The following is a 16,202-nucleotide window of genomic DNA, read 5'->3' as shown; positions in this document are numbered from 1 at the left end:
TGGGTGAGATTTCAGAACTGGATGATCTATTCATGTCTTATAGGGGGTCACTCAGGCCACATACCACCAGCCTGTGAAGAGAAGCTTCAACCTCCAATTTAGGTGATTGAATTAGGAAAAAGTCCTTTTTCCAGACAACAGGAAAATCCGATTAGAAAACCAGACAGCAGTCACTGACTGTTGGGTGTGCCTTGGTGTCGCATCTGTGCTTGTCAGGGTCCTGAGGAAGTGGGGCCTGCAAGGGTCATGTGACAATCTGGGCATCCGGTGCTGTGAGTGGCTGCAGAGGACTCCTGTGCCAGAGGTGAGGCAGTTCGGGTTCAGACAGGCCATGTCTCGCGAAAGCTTCGTCAGTTGTGAGAGGCTTGTGAATGTCATGAAGTCTTGGCTTCTCCTTTGAAATGCTGCTGTGAAGTGACTAACAGTAAAGCTTAGGAGTCGAGGTGTGCGGTGCAGCTGGCCCTAGTGGGCCTGGATACTGGAGGGACACTGCAGCACTGCCAGCCCCAGTGCTGGCCGCCTCTGCGTGCGTTCCTGTGCGTGGGTCTCGGCAGGCCCTCTCTGCCTAGGTGCAGGCTGGAGTGGCTCCCTTTGTCTTTTGTTTTAACTCTCACTGTGGAGTCTTATCACAAAGACTTGGAGGCGGGGGCTGGTATAACAGGGCTTTGGGGCAGAGCCCATGAGCTCCCATGCCCTCAGAACCTCCCTGTAAAATAAGGAAATACCCCCATTTTACAGATAAAGGAACCCAGTGCAGAGAGCTGAAGGTGTGTAAGACCACAGTGAGCTGGAGAACTGGATGGCCATGGTGGCCAGTCCAAGTTTAGCCCCAGCCTTCTTGGTTTCTTGGTAACTCCTGTTGGCTTATTTGGAATGTTCAGACCAGGCAGTCTCTGGAGGCGCCTCTCCTCCCACTGTCCATGTGCTGAGGGGTTGCCCGTCTCTGGCCTGAGACCCTCAAGTGAATGTCCTTTCACTTAGATGCAGCTGACACTTAGTTAGTGCAGATCAATGTCTGTGGTGTGATTATGAGACCAATCTCGTGTGTACTTGCAAAAGGAACCCGCTTTAACCCCCAACAGTGATGACAGGGTGTCAAGCTGTCACGGTGTCTTCTGTCTAGGTGCAGCTGCCGTGCTGCCCCGCGTGTGTACCTGGACTCACACACAGATGTGACTTCCTTCAGCCCCACGACAATGCTGGAAGCAGGCCCTGTCCTTCCACTTTGTAGCCAAGGAAACTTCACCCAGGAGTCCCTCTATGGACAGACAGCAGAGCCCTGTCATCTTGGGTTCCTTCAAGAACCGAAGCAAGGTACTCAAAGGCCCAATCAATTTTCAAGATCATCACCTCGGTCTTGGGCGGGACCTGTTGAGGATGCTGGAGGCTCTTGTGAGACAGGCCAGCTTTACTAGTGTGGGCGAGTGTGCTTTGAAAGGAGGAAAACTGTTTTGACAGCTAGTAAAGTAAGACCCCACTCAGCTTGTCACCACTGTCTGCCTCCCAGGTTTCCGGGTCTCCTGTCCTGTGCTCTGGGGAGGCTGTGACAGGAACCTCAAGCTGCTGCTGCTTGCTGGTTGAGAACAGCGTGGACTTGGCAGACTCCCATGACCGCCATGCTAGAGGGGGCCCTGCAGTGGCAGCTCCTCCCTGGAATCAGCTTTCTCAGCACAGCCGCGTCTGTCCCACGGTTTAGTGAGGATGGCACCTGGGGTTGTGGTCCAGGTTGGAAAACAGTAACCACAGTGATCTGTGTCACACTTGCCAAGAGAGGAAACCCTCGGCTCTCCTGCTTGGTGGAGGGTGGGCGGGGCTTGTGTCTGTGTAAAGTTGTGTAACCTCCGCACCAGGACCCTGGCTGCCCTGCTGCAGTGGACTGGTGTGTCATACCCACCAGGTACACCTGGGCACATGGTTTGTGTTAGCTGTTACTTTTGATCATTTATTTAAATATTCTATATTGACTTGACTTTTAAGTTAAATGTCCAGTTTGTTGTAGCAGATCGTCTATAGCATAAATATAAATTTAAAAATTGTTAACAGTGTATAATAGCTGAAGCTGATTGTTTCCTTAGAAGTTATATGGTCTTCATCTAGTTCATGTGAGACTTCAAAATGCCCTCCGTTATCCTTATGGACACTTTCATTTGTGTAATTTCCAAAAAAAAAAAAAAATTCAGTTTCTTCAACTCCAAAGAGGATTTTGGATTGATGTTGGGTAGGTTAAAAGACTGCCATGGGCAGGAAATCAGTTTTGAGTCTCAGTTCTGTATCTTCATCATGTCTCACCTGGCCAAGCTTCAAGTCTCATGTGTCAGACATTAATCATAGTTTTCTTGTGTGGCTTTGTCCTGGAAATGTCAACCATGTCCAACTCTGCAGAAGGCACAATACTGGATCACAAACACGTTTCCCCTGATTAATTTCATTCCATCTTAAACTCCAGTGTTTGTGTGGGGCCATGGTGATTCGGCGTGGTTGCCCAGGATTGCCTCACCTGTGACTTCCTGTGTTCCTGGATCCTTCCATTCCAGGAGAGGCGGGCTTGTCCTGTGCTGCATGGCTGTGTGGCTGCGTGGCTGTGTGTGATAACCTCCTGATGACCGACCCACCTTGCTGCACACATCTGGGTTGCTGATACCTCCCCAGAATGACTTTCTGGAAGCAGAAGTCCTGGATCAGAGAGCGTGGCAGTTCTGAACAGCCTCCAGAATGGACCCCCGCACTTGCTGCAGCAGTGTGGAGAGTGTGCTCTGTGACTGGCACAGGCCTCACCAGTCCTTCCACACTAGTGGCCACTCCAGGCAAACATTTCATTGCTTTGCTTTGCATTTTTTAATATCTTGTGAGGGCAGATACTTTGAATACTAGAGCAACTCTGTTATTTCTGCTCTTGTGAATTATCATTAAATACACTAAGCCCATTTTTCTTCTGGTATTTCATAATTTCCTTATTTATGAAAATATATTATGGATACTATTTGTCTTTCTGGTGTATCATAAGTGCTATCAGTTTTCAGGTTTTTTTTTAACTTGTTCACAATGTTTTTCTGAATGAAGACTTTAAATCTTGATGTCAAAATTTGCATATCCTATGAATTTCTTGTGTCATACTTAGGCCTTCCCCACTGCAAGATTTAAAAATATGTATACCCTAACAGAGAGAATTCTCCTACCATGAAACCCACTCTTTTAAAGCGTATAATTCATGGCATTAAATATGGACACAGGGTTGTACAGCCATCACCGCCATCAGATCCCAGAACACCTTCATCACTCCAGGCTACAGCGCAGTCATGGTCTTTCCATGATGGAACACTGCGTGGCTAGACCCCTCTGGGGAGGAGTGGCAGGGTGTGTCAACTGCCACCTGCACCAGCGACTCTTCTCCCCTCCATGCTGCACAGCAGCAGGGAGGCTCTCAGCTGCAGTGTCGTGAGCTGAGCCTTTCTGCCTGTGGAAAGAGTGTCCCATCCCCTGCTCTGCCTAACTCCTGTCCTTTGTATGGTCCCCCTCCTCCCTCAAAGTCCTCTCTGGTCTTTCCCAAAGATGGCCTTGTACCCAGAGGGCGTTTCATGTCTCTGCCAGGCAATTTCTTGATTGGAACTGGGTCTTCTCCAGCTCACCCCAGATCAGCTGCGGCCTGAGGCAGGGAGAAGAGTATGCGCCATCTCCAGCATCCCGTGGGTCAGACAGGTCCAGGGCCAAGCCTGGAGTCAAGGTCTGGTGAGTCCATGGGCCCACTGGAGGCCAGGGATGGAGGAGCCCGCGGGCAGCACATTCAAAGGCATGTGATGACAGTCTAACACGGTCTCATCCCTTTTAACCTTTCTCCTTTGAGGGCTTCTTCGTGGTCTAGTATGTGGCCAACTTTCACAGATGTTCCCAGCATCCTTAAAAAGACCCTCTAGTTTTTCTTTTTTTATGTGTACATGAGTATTCACAGCAGTTTTATTCATAATAGTGAAGACACGTAAATGACCCAGATACCCAGTCAACATTTGTGTGGAGATGAATACAATGCACTCTTGTCAGACGTTTTGTTTTCTTGATCTGTTTATGGTTTGACAAGTGAGTTAATTCCTTTTTCTGACAGTTTCTCTTGGCAACCCATTTTTGATTCAAGCACTGTACAGTTATGTTTTCTTGGTTCATAAAGATTCATGACAGTTATATCCTCATTGTGGGTTGTAACCTTAATTGTTATAAATGCCTCCAGCTCCACTAGTCTCTCAAGTATTTTCTCCTGCACTTGGTGGTGGTTTTGTAATTGCCTCCAACCCGGAGCATGCCAGGCTCTTAATTATGAGGATTAAAGACAGAAGGGAGGTGTGAGGAGAAGGCAGGAGGAGAATGGGCTTCATCTTGCAAGGTGACCCAGGGGGCTAGCGCCTGCGAAGGGACTGCTCTGCCTGGCAAGGAAGCACAGGGAAACCCGGGACACAGCCTCGCGCCCTCTTTCTCAGTCAGTACTCCAGTTTCCATCCGGGAGACCTAATGGGACAGTGATGAGGCAGTGTAAAGGTTTGCATGTCCTCGTGTCTGGACCCAAAAGCGTTGTGCTCAGATTGTCTGTGGAAGAGCTTTCTCCTCCTGTGCTGCAGTTGTTTCCACACCTCACAGGCTTGCCATCCCAGAAGGCCACTTTTCCATAATCACCTACTTGGTCTTTACTGTCACAGGGTGCCTGAGACCAATCCCTCAGTACTCATCTCTGATGGGGTCCCATGACCAATGCCAGACTTCTGTCCCCATTGACTTTCCTGAGGACCTGTTGCCCGCAAGTAGCACCAGGGAGCACTTGGTTGCAAAGAACAGAAACAGACCACCAGCCAAAGCAGGAGTGGACTCGCTGTCACCAGTGCTCTGTGCAGGTTCCGAGTCAGGGCAGTGCAGTCACTGCCCATGGCCTCGCTGCAGGACAGTGCCCTGCCTGTCAGAGCGGGAGACACATCTGCTGCTTGGGCCTTCTGAGTGAAGGAGTGGGGCTCTGCGATGTGGCATCCCCCTGCTAATTGTACAAAGCATTCTCCAGATCAGTCTATAGATTTTGTAATGTCATATACCCATCATAATAAAGGGTTTGAGCAAACCCTAACATGCACATTTATTCACATATAAATAAAAAAAACCATGCCAGAGTGTGAATGTGCCCCAGTGAATCCCATTATTCCCCATAATTATATGTACCAAAAGTAAAAAATGCTGAGATGAAAATAAACAGAAATATGGATGGTCACTTCTCTGGGTTAGTTTGGACCCTGGCATGTCACATGCTTGGCAGCCTGCCCTTCTGCCACCCTTGGGCCAGGCTGTGCTACTTCTGCACATAGACCCCACCTATCGGCCTGGTCTGTCTTCTTCAAGCAGATCTACAAGGGGTGCTGTCAAGGAGCCGTGGCGCTGGCAGGCCTGACGGGTGGACCCTTGGCCTGCCTCACTGCTCTGCTGGCAGGAACTGGGTGGGGTCTCCTCTGTGCAGTGCCACTCTAACTGGCCACTGTAAATAACCAGCCCCTATCCACGGGGTCTGCATCTGTGGATTCAGCCAACCTGGATCAAAAATATTCAGAATAACATCTGTACTGACCACGTACAGACTTTCCTTGTTATTCTTCTCTGGCGGGATTTACAGTGGTGATCTGAAGCATGCGGGATGCTGTGCAGGGAGCCAGGAGGGCGCTGCAGCCAGTCTCCACCTCAGAGACAACTGTCAGTGGGGCTGCTTGGTCATCTCATGTCGCGGCTACAGTAGTCTGCTGTTCTGTCACTGAAGTATGACTTACTCTATCGAATAACATGGAATATTTTTATTTTATTGCTTTACACAAAGTTCTCAACTACAACAGCAATCTATTACCCAAAATAAAATGATTATTACAAAGTAAGTTTAGGACCAACAGACTGTAAGGTATGTGTTGGTGGAAAACATCTCTAACTTAAAAGTGTTTCAGTTTCTCAGCTTCTTGGTCAGACACTAACTATTTTAGATGACAGAATTCCTCATTTTATTTCAAGAGATTAAACTAAGGAATCTGACATTTTTTTAAATAAATAAAGGCTAAAACTAGATAGGTTGGTTGGCAGGTTTTGCAATACAGTTATATTTCTTCTCTGTAATTACCAAGAGTTGTCACTGGGTTAGAAATGGCCCTGTAGTATTTAACTCAAAACTCAATGCAGTCCTTAAGTTTTCTCCTCAGAACTATACAACTTCTCAACATTCAAGAATTTTCTTTTGGTAGCAGGAGCGGCAGAGAGGACACACGTGGAAGGGGGATCGATCCCCCACGGAGAACTCCTCCAGAGCCTGTAGGCAGGTGTGGTGGAACAGGTGCGCACAGGACAGGAGGACTGTGGCCCGGGGACGGGGACACGGGTGGCTGCTCGTCCCCAGGGCTGCTTGTACATCAAGGGAGAGCGGGGTCAGGCAGATGGAGCACTCGCAGATCTCCCGATGAGCAGCCTGCAACACAGGGTGAACAGGTTTGTCCTGGGAGGTGGTTAGTCCCATCAGGCTAGATGCACAGACCCGGAGACCTGCAGACCCGGAGTGAATCTTCTAAAGGACCAAGTTCACTCTGTCAGATGACAAATTATAGGCGCGCGCGCGCACACACACACACACACACACACACACACACACACACGTAAAATGGAAGAGATAGTAACCCACTTGTAACAAGCAGTTTTAAAACAAAATTACTTTGTAAAATACTGAGCATTAATCATATAATAACATGGTTCCTTCTAATTAAACAATAAAAATAGAAATGTTCACAATACTTGAGTCCCTACACTTAGGATGTGTTGTTTCCCCCCATGGCTTTGAGTCATGGGAGGCCTTTTCTCTCTGTCCCTGGGTTCTGTGGGTGCAGGAGAGGATGGGGGGGGGAGTCCCAGAAGACCTTTAGGAAGAGTTCTGGTTGCTCAGCAAACACATCAGCCCGACGGCATCTAAGCGATTTCACCATGAAGGGACCCTGGCAGCCACTACCTGGCTCATAAAGGCCTACCGTCCCATATGGGTGCAGGTCCAGCTAGGGCAGGCCTCCCGGGCTCCTGCGTCCTCCAAGGACCCCTGTGGAGCTCCTCCCGCCCTCTTACTCACCCGTGCCTCAGTCTACTCCTTCAGGGGTCACTAGGCAGTCCAAAGCCTACCTGCACTTGGATCTTCTCCCAGTCCTCTTCTGTGAGCTCTTGCCCACACTTTTCATCCAACTGCTGAAGAACGCTTCGGTTCACAGCCAAGCAGTGATCGATTTCCGAGAAGAGTTCTTCTATGTTGGTGTCGTAGGAGCACAGGATGCGGTGACTGATCTCTATGAACTGGGGACGGGAGAGGTTGCCTAAGAGACTGCAGGCTGAGGGGAGGAGCTTCCTGGAGTCCTAACCCCCTGTTAACTAACTTGCCTCAAGTCTGTGTCTGAACAATGCTTTTTTGGGCAGTAACTATAAATCCTGGCAATCGTTCTGGACAGATGACTAAAAATGTCATGGTGGGGTCAGGACACACTACTCGGAGATGCTGCAGCACCTTGACACGCTCAATAGTTGTAGGAAGGTGTGTTCCTTCGTGAAGGAGAATCAGCAAGTCCAGGAGAACTCTGACCCCTGCCCTGCCCCTCCCCTGTGGTCAGGATGAGTGCCCTCCTGTGAGGGCTCCGTGTACCTGAAGGACAGGCCTTGCCAGGTTTTTCCATCTTCTGCCCTGTCATTTTCCCTTCTACTTTCCAGTCTTCATCTATCCTAGCAAAACCCCCGAGCTCAGCTGTTTGCTCAGGACTTCACGTCCTCAAGAAGGCGCCCATGTCACGTGAGACTCATAAAGGGGTATGTGTCTCCTGGCCATCTGTCTTGTTATTCTAATTTACCAGACTGTCCAGGTGAAGAACGTAGGAGGGTGGGGGGAAATATATTTTCTTCCCCTATAGTTTATTTGGTTGTAAACTCTAGCAAAGAAGCAAAGAATGCATTTGAAATTAAAAGTAGGAGACAGGAAATAGGATTTTACAAAATTAGGTCACATTGTCATCGTGCTCTGGCACCATTTACTCTAAGCCACAACTCCTGGCACCAGCAGAGCTGGTTCATACCGCTCTGCTGGCCAGCCGTCTCCTCACAGAGGTTGCATTTAGGTGAATTTAGTGTGACATAAGAACACAGAATCCAAGGGAAAGACGGTGGCCTTCTTTTGACTGACTTCACCCTGCTTTTCTCATTGGCTCTGAACTGGAGGTTTCAAAGTATTCCCTGCCTGAGGCCCTTAAGCAGCCTCTCGGGCACAGGGGTCGACTCCCACAGCAGCCTGCAGCACTCACTGCCAGCACTGGGACAGAGGCGGCGGTTCTGTCCCCAGACTACAGGAAACTTGCTCTGAAAGTCCTGTCCTTCCGGCATTCTGGAGTGGCTTCCAAGCCCACTTCTTTGATAAGGTGATACACTTTGATATAAAAAGATCTAGAAAAGCACAGCAGTCTGAGGACGGAAAGGCTCAACTGGAGGACCGCTGGGTGGTTGTGGCAGGGCATGCTGTCACCTCCTCATGGCGATAAACAGGAGTCATAGGATGATGCAAAACGAGTACAGGTTTTGTGCAGCTAGTTCATAGGATCAGAGCTCAGGATTATGCAGATGTCACACATATTCACAGGTGACTTCCTCTCTCCCACTTCTGGGCCAGGCAGACAAAGCAGCTCCAAATACACAGCAAGGTGTGGCTGGGTATAACCTCCCAAATTACAAAGGTTCAACCCTTGTGTATATGCCCTTCTCTCGGGGGGATGCCACCTCCAGTCGGTTTGAGGATGGAGGCTGATTCTATCACTCTTGTGCTTACAGAGTGGTACGGGTTTGCCCTCGTAGCCTGCTCTAGTGTGTCTCCCACAAACCCTCTACAATTTCCTAGGAACACACATTAGAAGTAATGCCTGGGTGGATTAGTGATGCTGTGATCACAAAAGGCTCTGAGTCCAAAACTGGTCCTCAGATGGGCTGGGGAGCGTGAGCAGTTCCTGGACTTCAATTAAGTTGTAAAGACTGATTCCCCGAGTAGGAGGAAAGCAAGGAGCAGAGGCTGCAGAGTCCCCGGAAGTGAGTGGCAGCATTCAGGGCTTGGGGCATGGACTGCACCTGACTTTACTCTCTCTCATCACCTCAGAGGTATATCGCACACTCATCTAAAAACCTTTGTGGACTGATGGATAGAAGCCATGATACAATTGTTTTGAGGACTTTCTAATGGCATGGCTCAGGAGGCGCCCTTGACCACTGACCAAAGGAGTACAGCCCAGCCACATGCACTCTTAAAAGTTTCGAGTAATCACCTTAAAAAAGCTCCTAAAATTAATTTTAACTTTTGTTCTATTAGCACCACCAAAACATACGTTGACATCTGCTCGGCCATGAGCTGTGTGGGTGTTTCACATTCCTGTCACCCACCGAGGACTGTGCACCAGCACTTCGAGTAGGGTGGCCTGTGGCCACCTGTACCAGACCCTTCATGTCACAGGAAAGTATACAGTTTCAGGCTGGGTTGTTGAAGGGTGGCCACTGATGTCATTTGTGAGAGCTTGCTGGGGTCACACCAGTGGCTCCTTTGAAAGAAGGTGAAACCTAATGCAAGTGGCAGGAGGACCCTGCCTTAGAGGGCAAGACCGTGGATGCCAGCTCTGCTCTCCTGCTCTGCTCTCCATCCACTGCACAGAGTGGCTACTGGACGCTGGCCTCTGCTCCTCTGGGCCCCGGATGTTCCTCCTGACGGGATGGCCGTGCAGCTGAGTCCCTGGCCACACAGGCGGGTCTCTGAGGCTGTGGTGCAGCAGAGTGCACAGGGCAGCTGCCGCCAGAACCCGCACTGCTGCGGGGAGACAGCCCAGCTGTGGCATGGTTCTGTCTGCAGGTAACAGGGCTCGTACCTGCCGGCAAACTCACCGCTCTCCACCTGTCCTGTTTTCTTTGTCCTGCCATTGGTTCCTCTCTCCTCTTCAATTAAAATTTTTTGCGCCCTTTTTTTCTCTATCACCTTGAAGATGAAGCCTGTTTCTATTCTTGTTGCTGTCACCCTAGAAATGCATACTTACAATCATACAGCGTATCAGAAGCTGCAGCCTCTGAGACAGGGCGGGATCTTGGGGCACTCGAACTCCAGGCCTCTCCTGCCTTATTCCTCTTCTTCAACGGGTGGGCGCCACTGTTCGCACTGGGCAGAATCAACGTCCACATGAGCTTCTGTTTTCTACCACGAGGGCCTCCGCCTCTCATCCAGGCATTCTCTCCTCGGAACGCATCCTTTAGTGCTTGCCTTAATGAAGGCATTTGGAGGAAGCCCGGGTCGGTCGGTGTAAGACGGTGTTCCTTTTGCCTCTGATCCTGCACGTGGTTCTCGTTTGGTACACACACGATTCTGTGCTCCCCACTTCGTCTTTTCCAAGATGTGGCTTCTGCTGCTCCCTCCGGGGCCCTGTGGCAGGCCTTCTACTGTAGTGGTGTCCTGGGCTTCAGACTTCTGTCCCACATTCCCTTCCCTTCTCAGCTCTGGTGACTGGCAGGGCCTCACAGCCACTTCATGGGAAACGATGCTCTGGAGGAACAGGAGAGCCAGCCGCAGGGTGCCCTTTCCCCAGGCCTCACTCGCCAGGGACTGAGGGAGTGTGTCTGCTTAGCCCTTCAGCTGCTCCGGTCAGAACGAGCTGCACAGGTATTACAAGGTAGAAATTCAAACTGTGATACTGGTGGTTCCACGTTTGAATTATGTTTATGTCTGTACTTGACCTGGCACGGTGCAGTTTAAAGATAACTGGTAAAGTCCATACTAAGTTAAAACTTTTCCTTGGAACAACATTAAATATTAAGAAAATAAGAAACAGCCCAAGAGGAGAAAGGAAAGTTTTACGCCTGCCTTTTGTTTTCCCGGCCCTGGACCGTGCTCCTCCTTCCAGCCCCCATGGGGCACCTGCCCACTGCTCTCTCCCCTCCTGGCTCTGGACCTCTCTCCTCCTACACAGGCCGCCAGGCCCTCCCTCCCACTCCTGGTCCTTTCTCTCTTGGGGACCAGGTTCCTCGCCTGGCTTCCAGGACAAGCCACCTATCTGCTCTCCCTAGCACTGCTGGTCTCCTGACTGAAGACATGCCACCTTCTCTGTTCCTCCCCTGCCATCGCCCTGCAGCTTCCCACAGCTTGGAATCCTCTTCCCTACCTCCAGGTTGTCCATCCATTGCCAATGGACAGTCACTTGCAGCAAGCCCAAGGTAGTCCCGGCCCAGCCCCTCAGCCTCCTCTCCCTGCTCTTCTCCTTCTCTCCGTAGAGTACACTCAGGTTGCTTTGGTTCAGGTCCCAGTTGTCACCCACAGGTGTCTCTTTTTCATCAAATCCCATGTCCAGCTGATGAGCAAATCCGGACAGTCTGCCCCTGAACACTTCCCCAAACTGGGGGCTACCTAGGTTGCTCCCCCAGCAACTGTGTGATCACATCGCAAATGTCACCGTGGGTTCCCACTGGTCAGCTTCCAGAGTCACCAGTGAAGCACCAGACCTCCTGCCCCGGTCCTGGGAGGTGGGCTGGGTGGCCTCCTGTGCTGTGGTCTGGTCATGGACATCCTCTGGGAGCTGGGGCGGGGCCCTGTGTCTATTTCATCTCCATTCCTCTCATTTAAAACACCACACTCCCCATTTTACCCCTGATTTCCGGTCGGCCTGTCCTCGTGGCATTTACTATTTCCTGCAGTTTCCAGTGTTTTTACCGAAACGTTCTTGTCTCTCCTGACTCGGCGCAGGCAGGCACCTGGTCAGCTCCTCACTGAGAATGCGGCTTTGCAAAGTGCAGCCACTCCAAGCATCAGCCCAGGAGGGCAGTTTAGGTGGACTTTCACTGTTGGTTAAATTTATACTCTAGTACCACTGAGTCTGCCTTACCAAAGAACACTTTCACACTTAACACCTACACCCCCTTATGAAATCAAAGGTGTTTTTTTAAAAGAGAAAAAGAACCTCCCATTATATGTAGTAGTGGTCAAAAGCTGCTCTTTGATTCCGACACAGGTATTGCATGGTGAACGACACGAGGTTAAGCCGGTTTTCAGAAGAGCTGGGGGGCTGCGGAGCTGCTCCCCCGGCCCCGAGCTGCCCCGAGGCCTGTGACCACAGTCACTCCTCGAGGGAGCTCTTCCGGGTGGCAGGACAGGCAGCCCCGCCACCTGAAGTGGAGTCTTCTGAAAGGGGGCTGGCAAGTGGAAGCAGGGCACAGGGCCAGGGGTAGCACAGCTCAGGCGAGTGGCCAGGGCTAGGTGGCCCCAGCGCTGCCCTGGCCATCCGCCGTGCTTCTTTGCAGGCTGCCATCACTTCTCTGTGTGAGCGAGATGCTCTGCCCCAGACCTCCTGCCCCAGTCCTGGGAGGTGGGCTTGTGACCCAGCTCTTGAACACCCGTCTGGTCTCTGTCTCCGTCTCCCTCATGCCACTGCTGGGACTGCCGTGGGGGTCTTCCACGGGCACCCTGGTGCTCGGCTGGAGGTGCATTTTCTCTTCTTGGCTCCCAGTACCCTTCTGGTCCCTTCGCCTGCTGGAAGGTGTCCTCGTCTGCGTGTGTCCTTCTTCTCAAATGCGCCCTTCAGATGCAGGGAAGCACCTGGGTCCTCTGTGTAAGGCCCTTAGCATTCAATGAAATATTCTGACTTCAGATTTGCAATGGATTCAAAATAGGGACAAATATATGCCCCAGAGGGACGTATGTATCTGAAAGGACTGCAATAGAATTCCTTCTTGGGGGGAGAGAAAGGAGTGATGCGAGTCTTTGGTGATTTTGAAGTTACTTCTGGTGTCAGAATTTTTTTAAAAATTTAGGTTATTAACAGAATCATTGGTGCTAGCTTGTTATTAAATATACTCAAAGTCCTTGGGCATGTGTTTATGATGTGCTCCTGAAAGTGGTCTGATACGACTCTTCTTGTAACCCCAAGTATTTGAGAGCTAGCAAGGGTGATGTTTTGGGGTCTAGGGTGCATCTCAGTGGCAGGGCATGCTTATCAGTATGTGCAAGGCTCTGGGTTCCAGAAAGTATTTTTCAACATCAAGGTATATTGGCTGGCCACTATTGTAGTCACTCAAGGCAATTTTGCAAGGGTGGCTACTGTGAAACATTCTGAAATATAGATCCTGAGGTGCTCAACGTTCTCTCTTCCTTTATTTTCTCACTTTTCTTGTGGTGAGATGACCTTAGTAATTGAAATGGAAATAAGTGTCCAAAGGGGGAAAAAAAAAGAAACCGACAAGTGGGTTTCAACCTATGGTCAACATCACGAATTCCACACAGATAAGAACAGAAAATGTTCAGTTTTAAAAAGAATATGTTTTTCTTTTTCAGTCTTCTATTTCAGACACTTGATAAATTAAGTAACCAAGAGTTGGGGGGCCATTGATATGTAAAGCAATTACTGGTCATTTACAAATAACATACTGGCTAAACATTAAAAAAAAAAATTACTAACAGAATTCCAGGTGAACTCTGTCTGCCCAGGAGGCTGTCCTGAGTGATCCATCTTGATGTCAGTAAATTGCTTACTAATGTGTTGACTTATGGCCGCCCTCAAAAGCAAAATGAAAAGCCTGGAATTTACAGCATATCAATGAATCAGGTGATAAGCTTTTACTGGTTTAATATCCTTCCAGTCTTGCTGGTTGGAGCCACTTGAAGTTAGCAACAGAATGTTTGCCATCTCTATGTGATAAAGGAAGTCAAAGGACTGAACAAACTTCAAGACCATTATGCTGTTTGGTAAGATGGAAATGAAAAGCCCGCGGAGTCCCAGGCTGGAGGGTGGGAGCCGTGGCCCCTGCAGCCGGTGCAGCACCTGACAGATCGCTGACCTGCCTTTCAAACAATGGTCCTGGCTTTAGCTGGGGTGGAGATAACATAATGCATCTGAGAAGTTTTAATTGCAGCAATAAAAGACCATGCCTCAATTACATGACATATGCTAGCAGAATTCCCAGATAAGGATCAGAGGCATTCAAGGACCAGCCACCGGCTCTGGGCAACCTGGGCTTTCTGTACACACTGCTGGTGGGACTTAGCGTAACAGCTCCAGTGGCCTCTCCAGCCCTCTTTGATCTGAGTTCCCAAGATTTTCCTAAGTGTGAGGAACTAGCCTGTCCTCCCCAGACAGCTCCAGCGCCCTCTCTGACACTTGACTGTGGGTGTACCTGTGTGGTAGCACCACATCATCTTGTGGTGGCTGATTTGTTAGGAATGTGCGAATGGTACTTTAAAGCCTATTTATGGGAAGATAAGGTCCCAGGGTATGTATTCTTACTTGTACAGAGATGAACCCTGTGTTTATTAGTTGACACAAAAGACACATGGAAAAACAAAGAAAAGACCATTGACTCTCCTGGGAACAGAGGAGTAGAGATGCAAAAACCACAGTTCTTTTACAAGTAAAGTAAATTAACCATAAAACCAGAATGGCCCGAGCTGATCTAATGGAGCGTCGTACATCCCTCCTAGCAGGGAAACAAGGAACCCAGCTCTTCCTAATTTACTGCGTTAAAACTATCACACAGATTATGCTCCTCTTTCCCATTTTCTATTGGCTGTACTTCCTTTTCCCTGAAGGTGATTTATCTTTGACCCAAACCAGTAATTCCTAAGTGAAGCAAAGAGAAGCGCTGACTCTCATGCAGCAGAGGAAAGTTACAGTCAAGGCTGGAACATAGGTGAAGGTAAGTGTGTGCAGGGCCGGGCACGGCCTTGCCACCTGCCAGGCTAAAGGCTCTTTTACTAAATAATCCTGAGAGTATATGGTGTTTGGTTTTTATACAACTCTTGTTTGGTAAAATAAAAAGTTGGCATGACTTGTTGAAGCCCCAGATTTCTGTCACACTTCTAAGATCTCAAAAGTCTGGAAGCCCCTGAGATGCAGGAGTGAGAGGGGCTGTTTAGAGACAGGAAGCTCAGCTGCCATTTCTCCAACATTTATCTACCTACCTTTCAAATGTGCCACATGGTTTATTTCTCCTAGTAATTGGCAATTTCATTTTTTAAGAATTAAAAATAAAATGAATTTGCCTCAGTTTAACTTTCACCAGCGGTGAGAATGGAGATTAGCTTAGAAATGTGGCTGGTGGTTTCACATGCACTCTGACTCAAGAACTGTGGTCACCGACACATAACTAACAACTAGTCACATCCCATTTTGTAAAATGTCAAGTTTCTAAAATTCAGACCTTTGATCTTCAGTACTTCTCTGACTGCAGAGAACTGTGGGTTGCTCCCGCACACACTGCAGCTGTGTGAGGGCAGCAGTGAGCAGGCCTGGACGGTGGTGAGCTCCCCCACTCACACACACACACCTGGCTTCCTGGAGCTGCTTGGTGGCAGAGCGGTCTGCTGCCCAAAGGAGCCTCGACAGAGCCCTGTCCCTGCTGGCCATGGACTTATTCCTTTTAGTGGAAGCAATTACTAGGAAGCCTACAGATAGCATCCCTGGCTCAGCTAAAGCTGGACTCCTTACTTTATTGCATATTTTGGTTCTGAAAAGAACTTTCAGAAGTAAAAGAATGAATAAAAGAACCTAAGACCAGCAATAATGTTCTCAGTCTAAATATCTTAATTCGTGACATCTAGACCTTAAATCCTCACTTCATTTACAACCTCATATTAAGCAAAGTATTTTATAGGTTTTTAAAGGAAAATAAACTGTAAAGAAAAAAAAGTTTCAAACTCTTTTTACTGAAGCACAAGTTTGTTCCTTGATGAAAATAATAAAATCCCGTCTCTATCATTACCAGACATGTCTAACGATTCCCTAAGGTGGCGTACCCTGGGCCAGCGGTACTGTGGCGCTGCCTGGTGATGAGAGTGGACCCTGCCAGCACAGGGCGCTGGTCAAGTTGCGTTTACAGCATTTGTTACTGGGTTGCTTGTAATGTTCAGACAGAAATACTTCACTGTATGATGCAAATTTAAAGTCCCAAGTGTTCAGTTAATTCAATACAATTAATAACTTACTTCAAAGTCACCGTATATTTGGTGATATGTGTTGCTCAATTTAAGTTCTGATAGGTGTCCCATGTCATCTGGGATGATGGGACAGAAGGAATTAAAAAAGCTCCAGAAAACAGTCGCAACCCCAAACATTGGTACATAAAGAAATATTCCACTTTTACTAAAACTTACTTTTATTATCTTGCTAAAAATAAAGATG

General features: G+C 48.9%; 1 protein-coding gene across 1 annotated transcript in view; it reads right to left on the bottom strand.

Moving 5' to 3' along the window:
* Positions 1 to 6,089: 6,089 nt before the first annotated feature.
* Rnf32 (ring finger protein 32) overlaps positions 6,090 to 16,202 on the bottom strand; it is a 33,172-nt gene continuing 23,059 nt past the window's right edge. Inside the window, exons 7-8 of the mRNA XM_026380360.2 lie at positions 7,162 to 7,329; positions 6,090 to 6,466 (exon numbers count right to left, since the gene is read on the bottom strand). Coding sequence (XP_026236145.2) covers positions 6,218 to 6,466; positions 7,162 to 7,329 — 417 coding nt within the window. The 3' untranslated portion in view covers positions 6,090 to 6,217. The remainder of the gene's footprint in view (positions 6,467 to 7,161; positions 7,330 to 16,202) is intronic.

The sequence above is a fragment of the Urocitellus parryii genome, chromosome 3, assembly GCF_045843805.1.
Source record: "Urocitellus parryii isolate mUroPar1 chromosome 3, mUroPar1.hap1, whole genome shotgun sequence".
Classification (NCBI taxonomy): Eukaryota; Metazoa; Chordata; class Mammalia; order Rodentia; family Sciuridae; genus Urocitellus; species Urocitellus parryii.
Note: the sequence above shows the minus strand (reverse complement) of the source record. Positions and strands in the feature narration are given on the sequence as shown.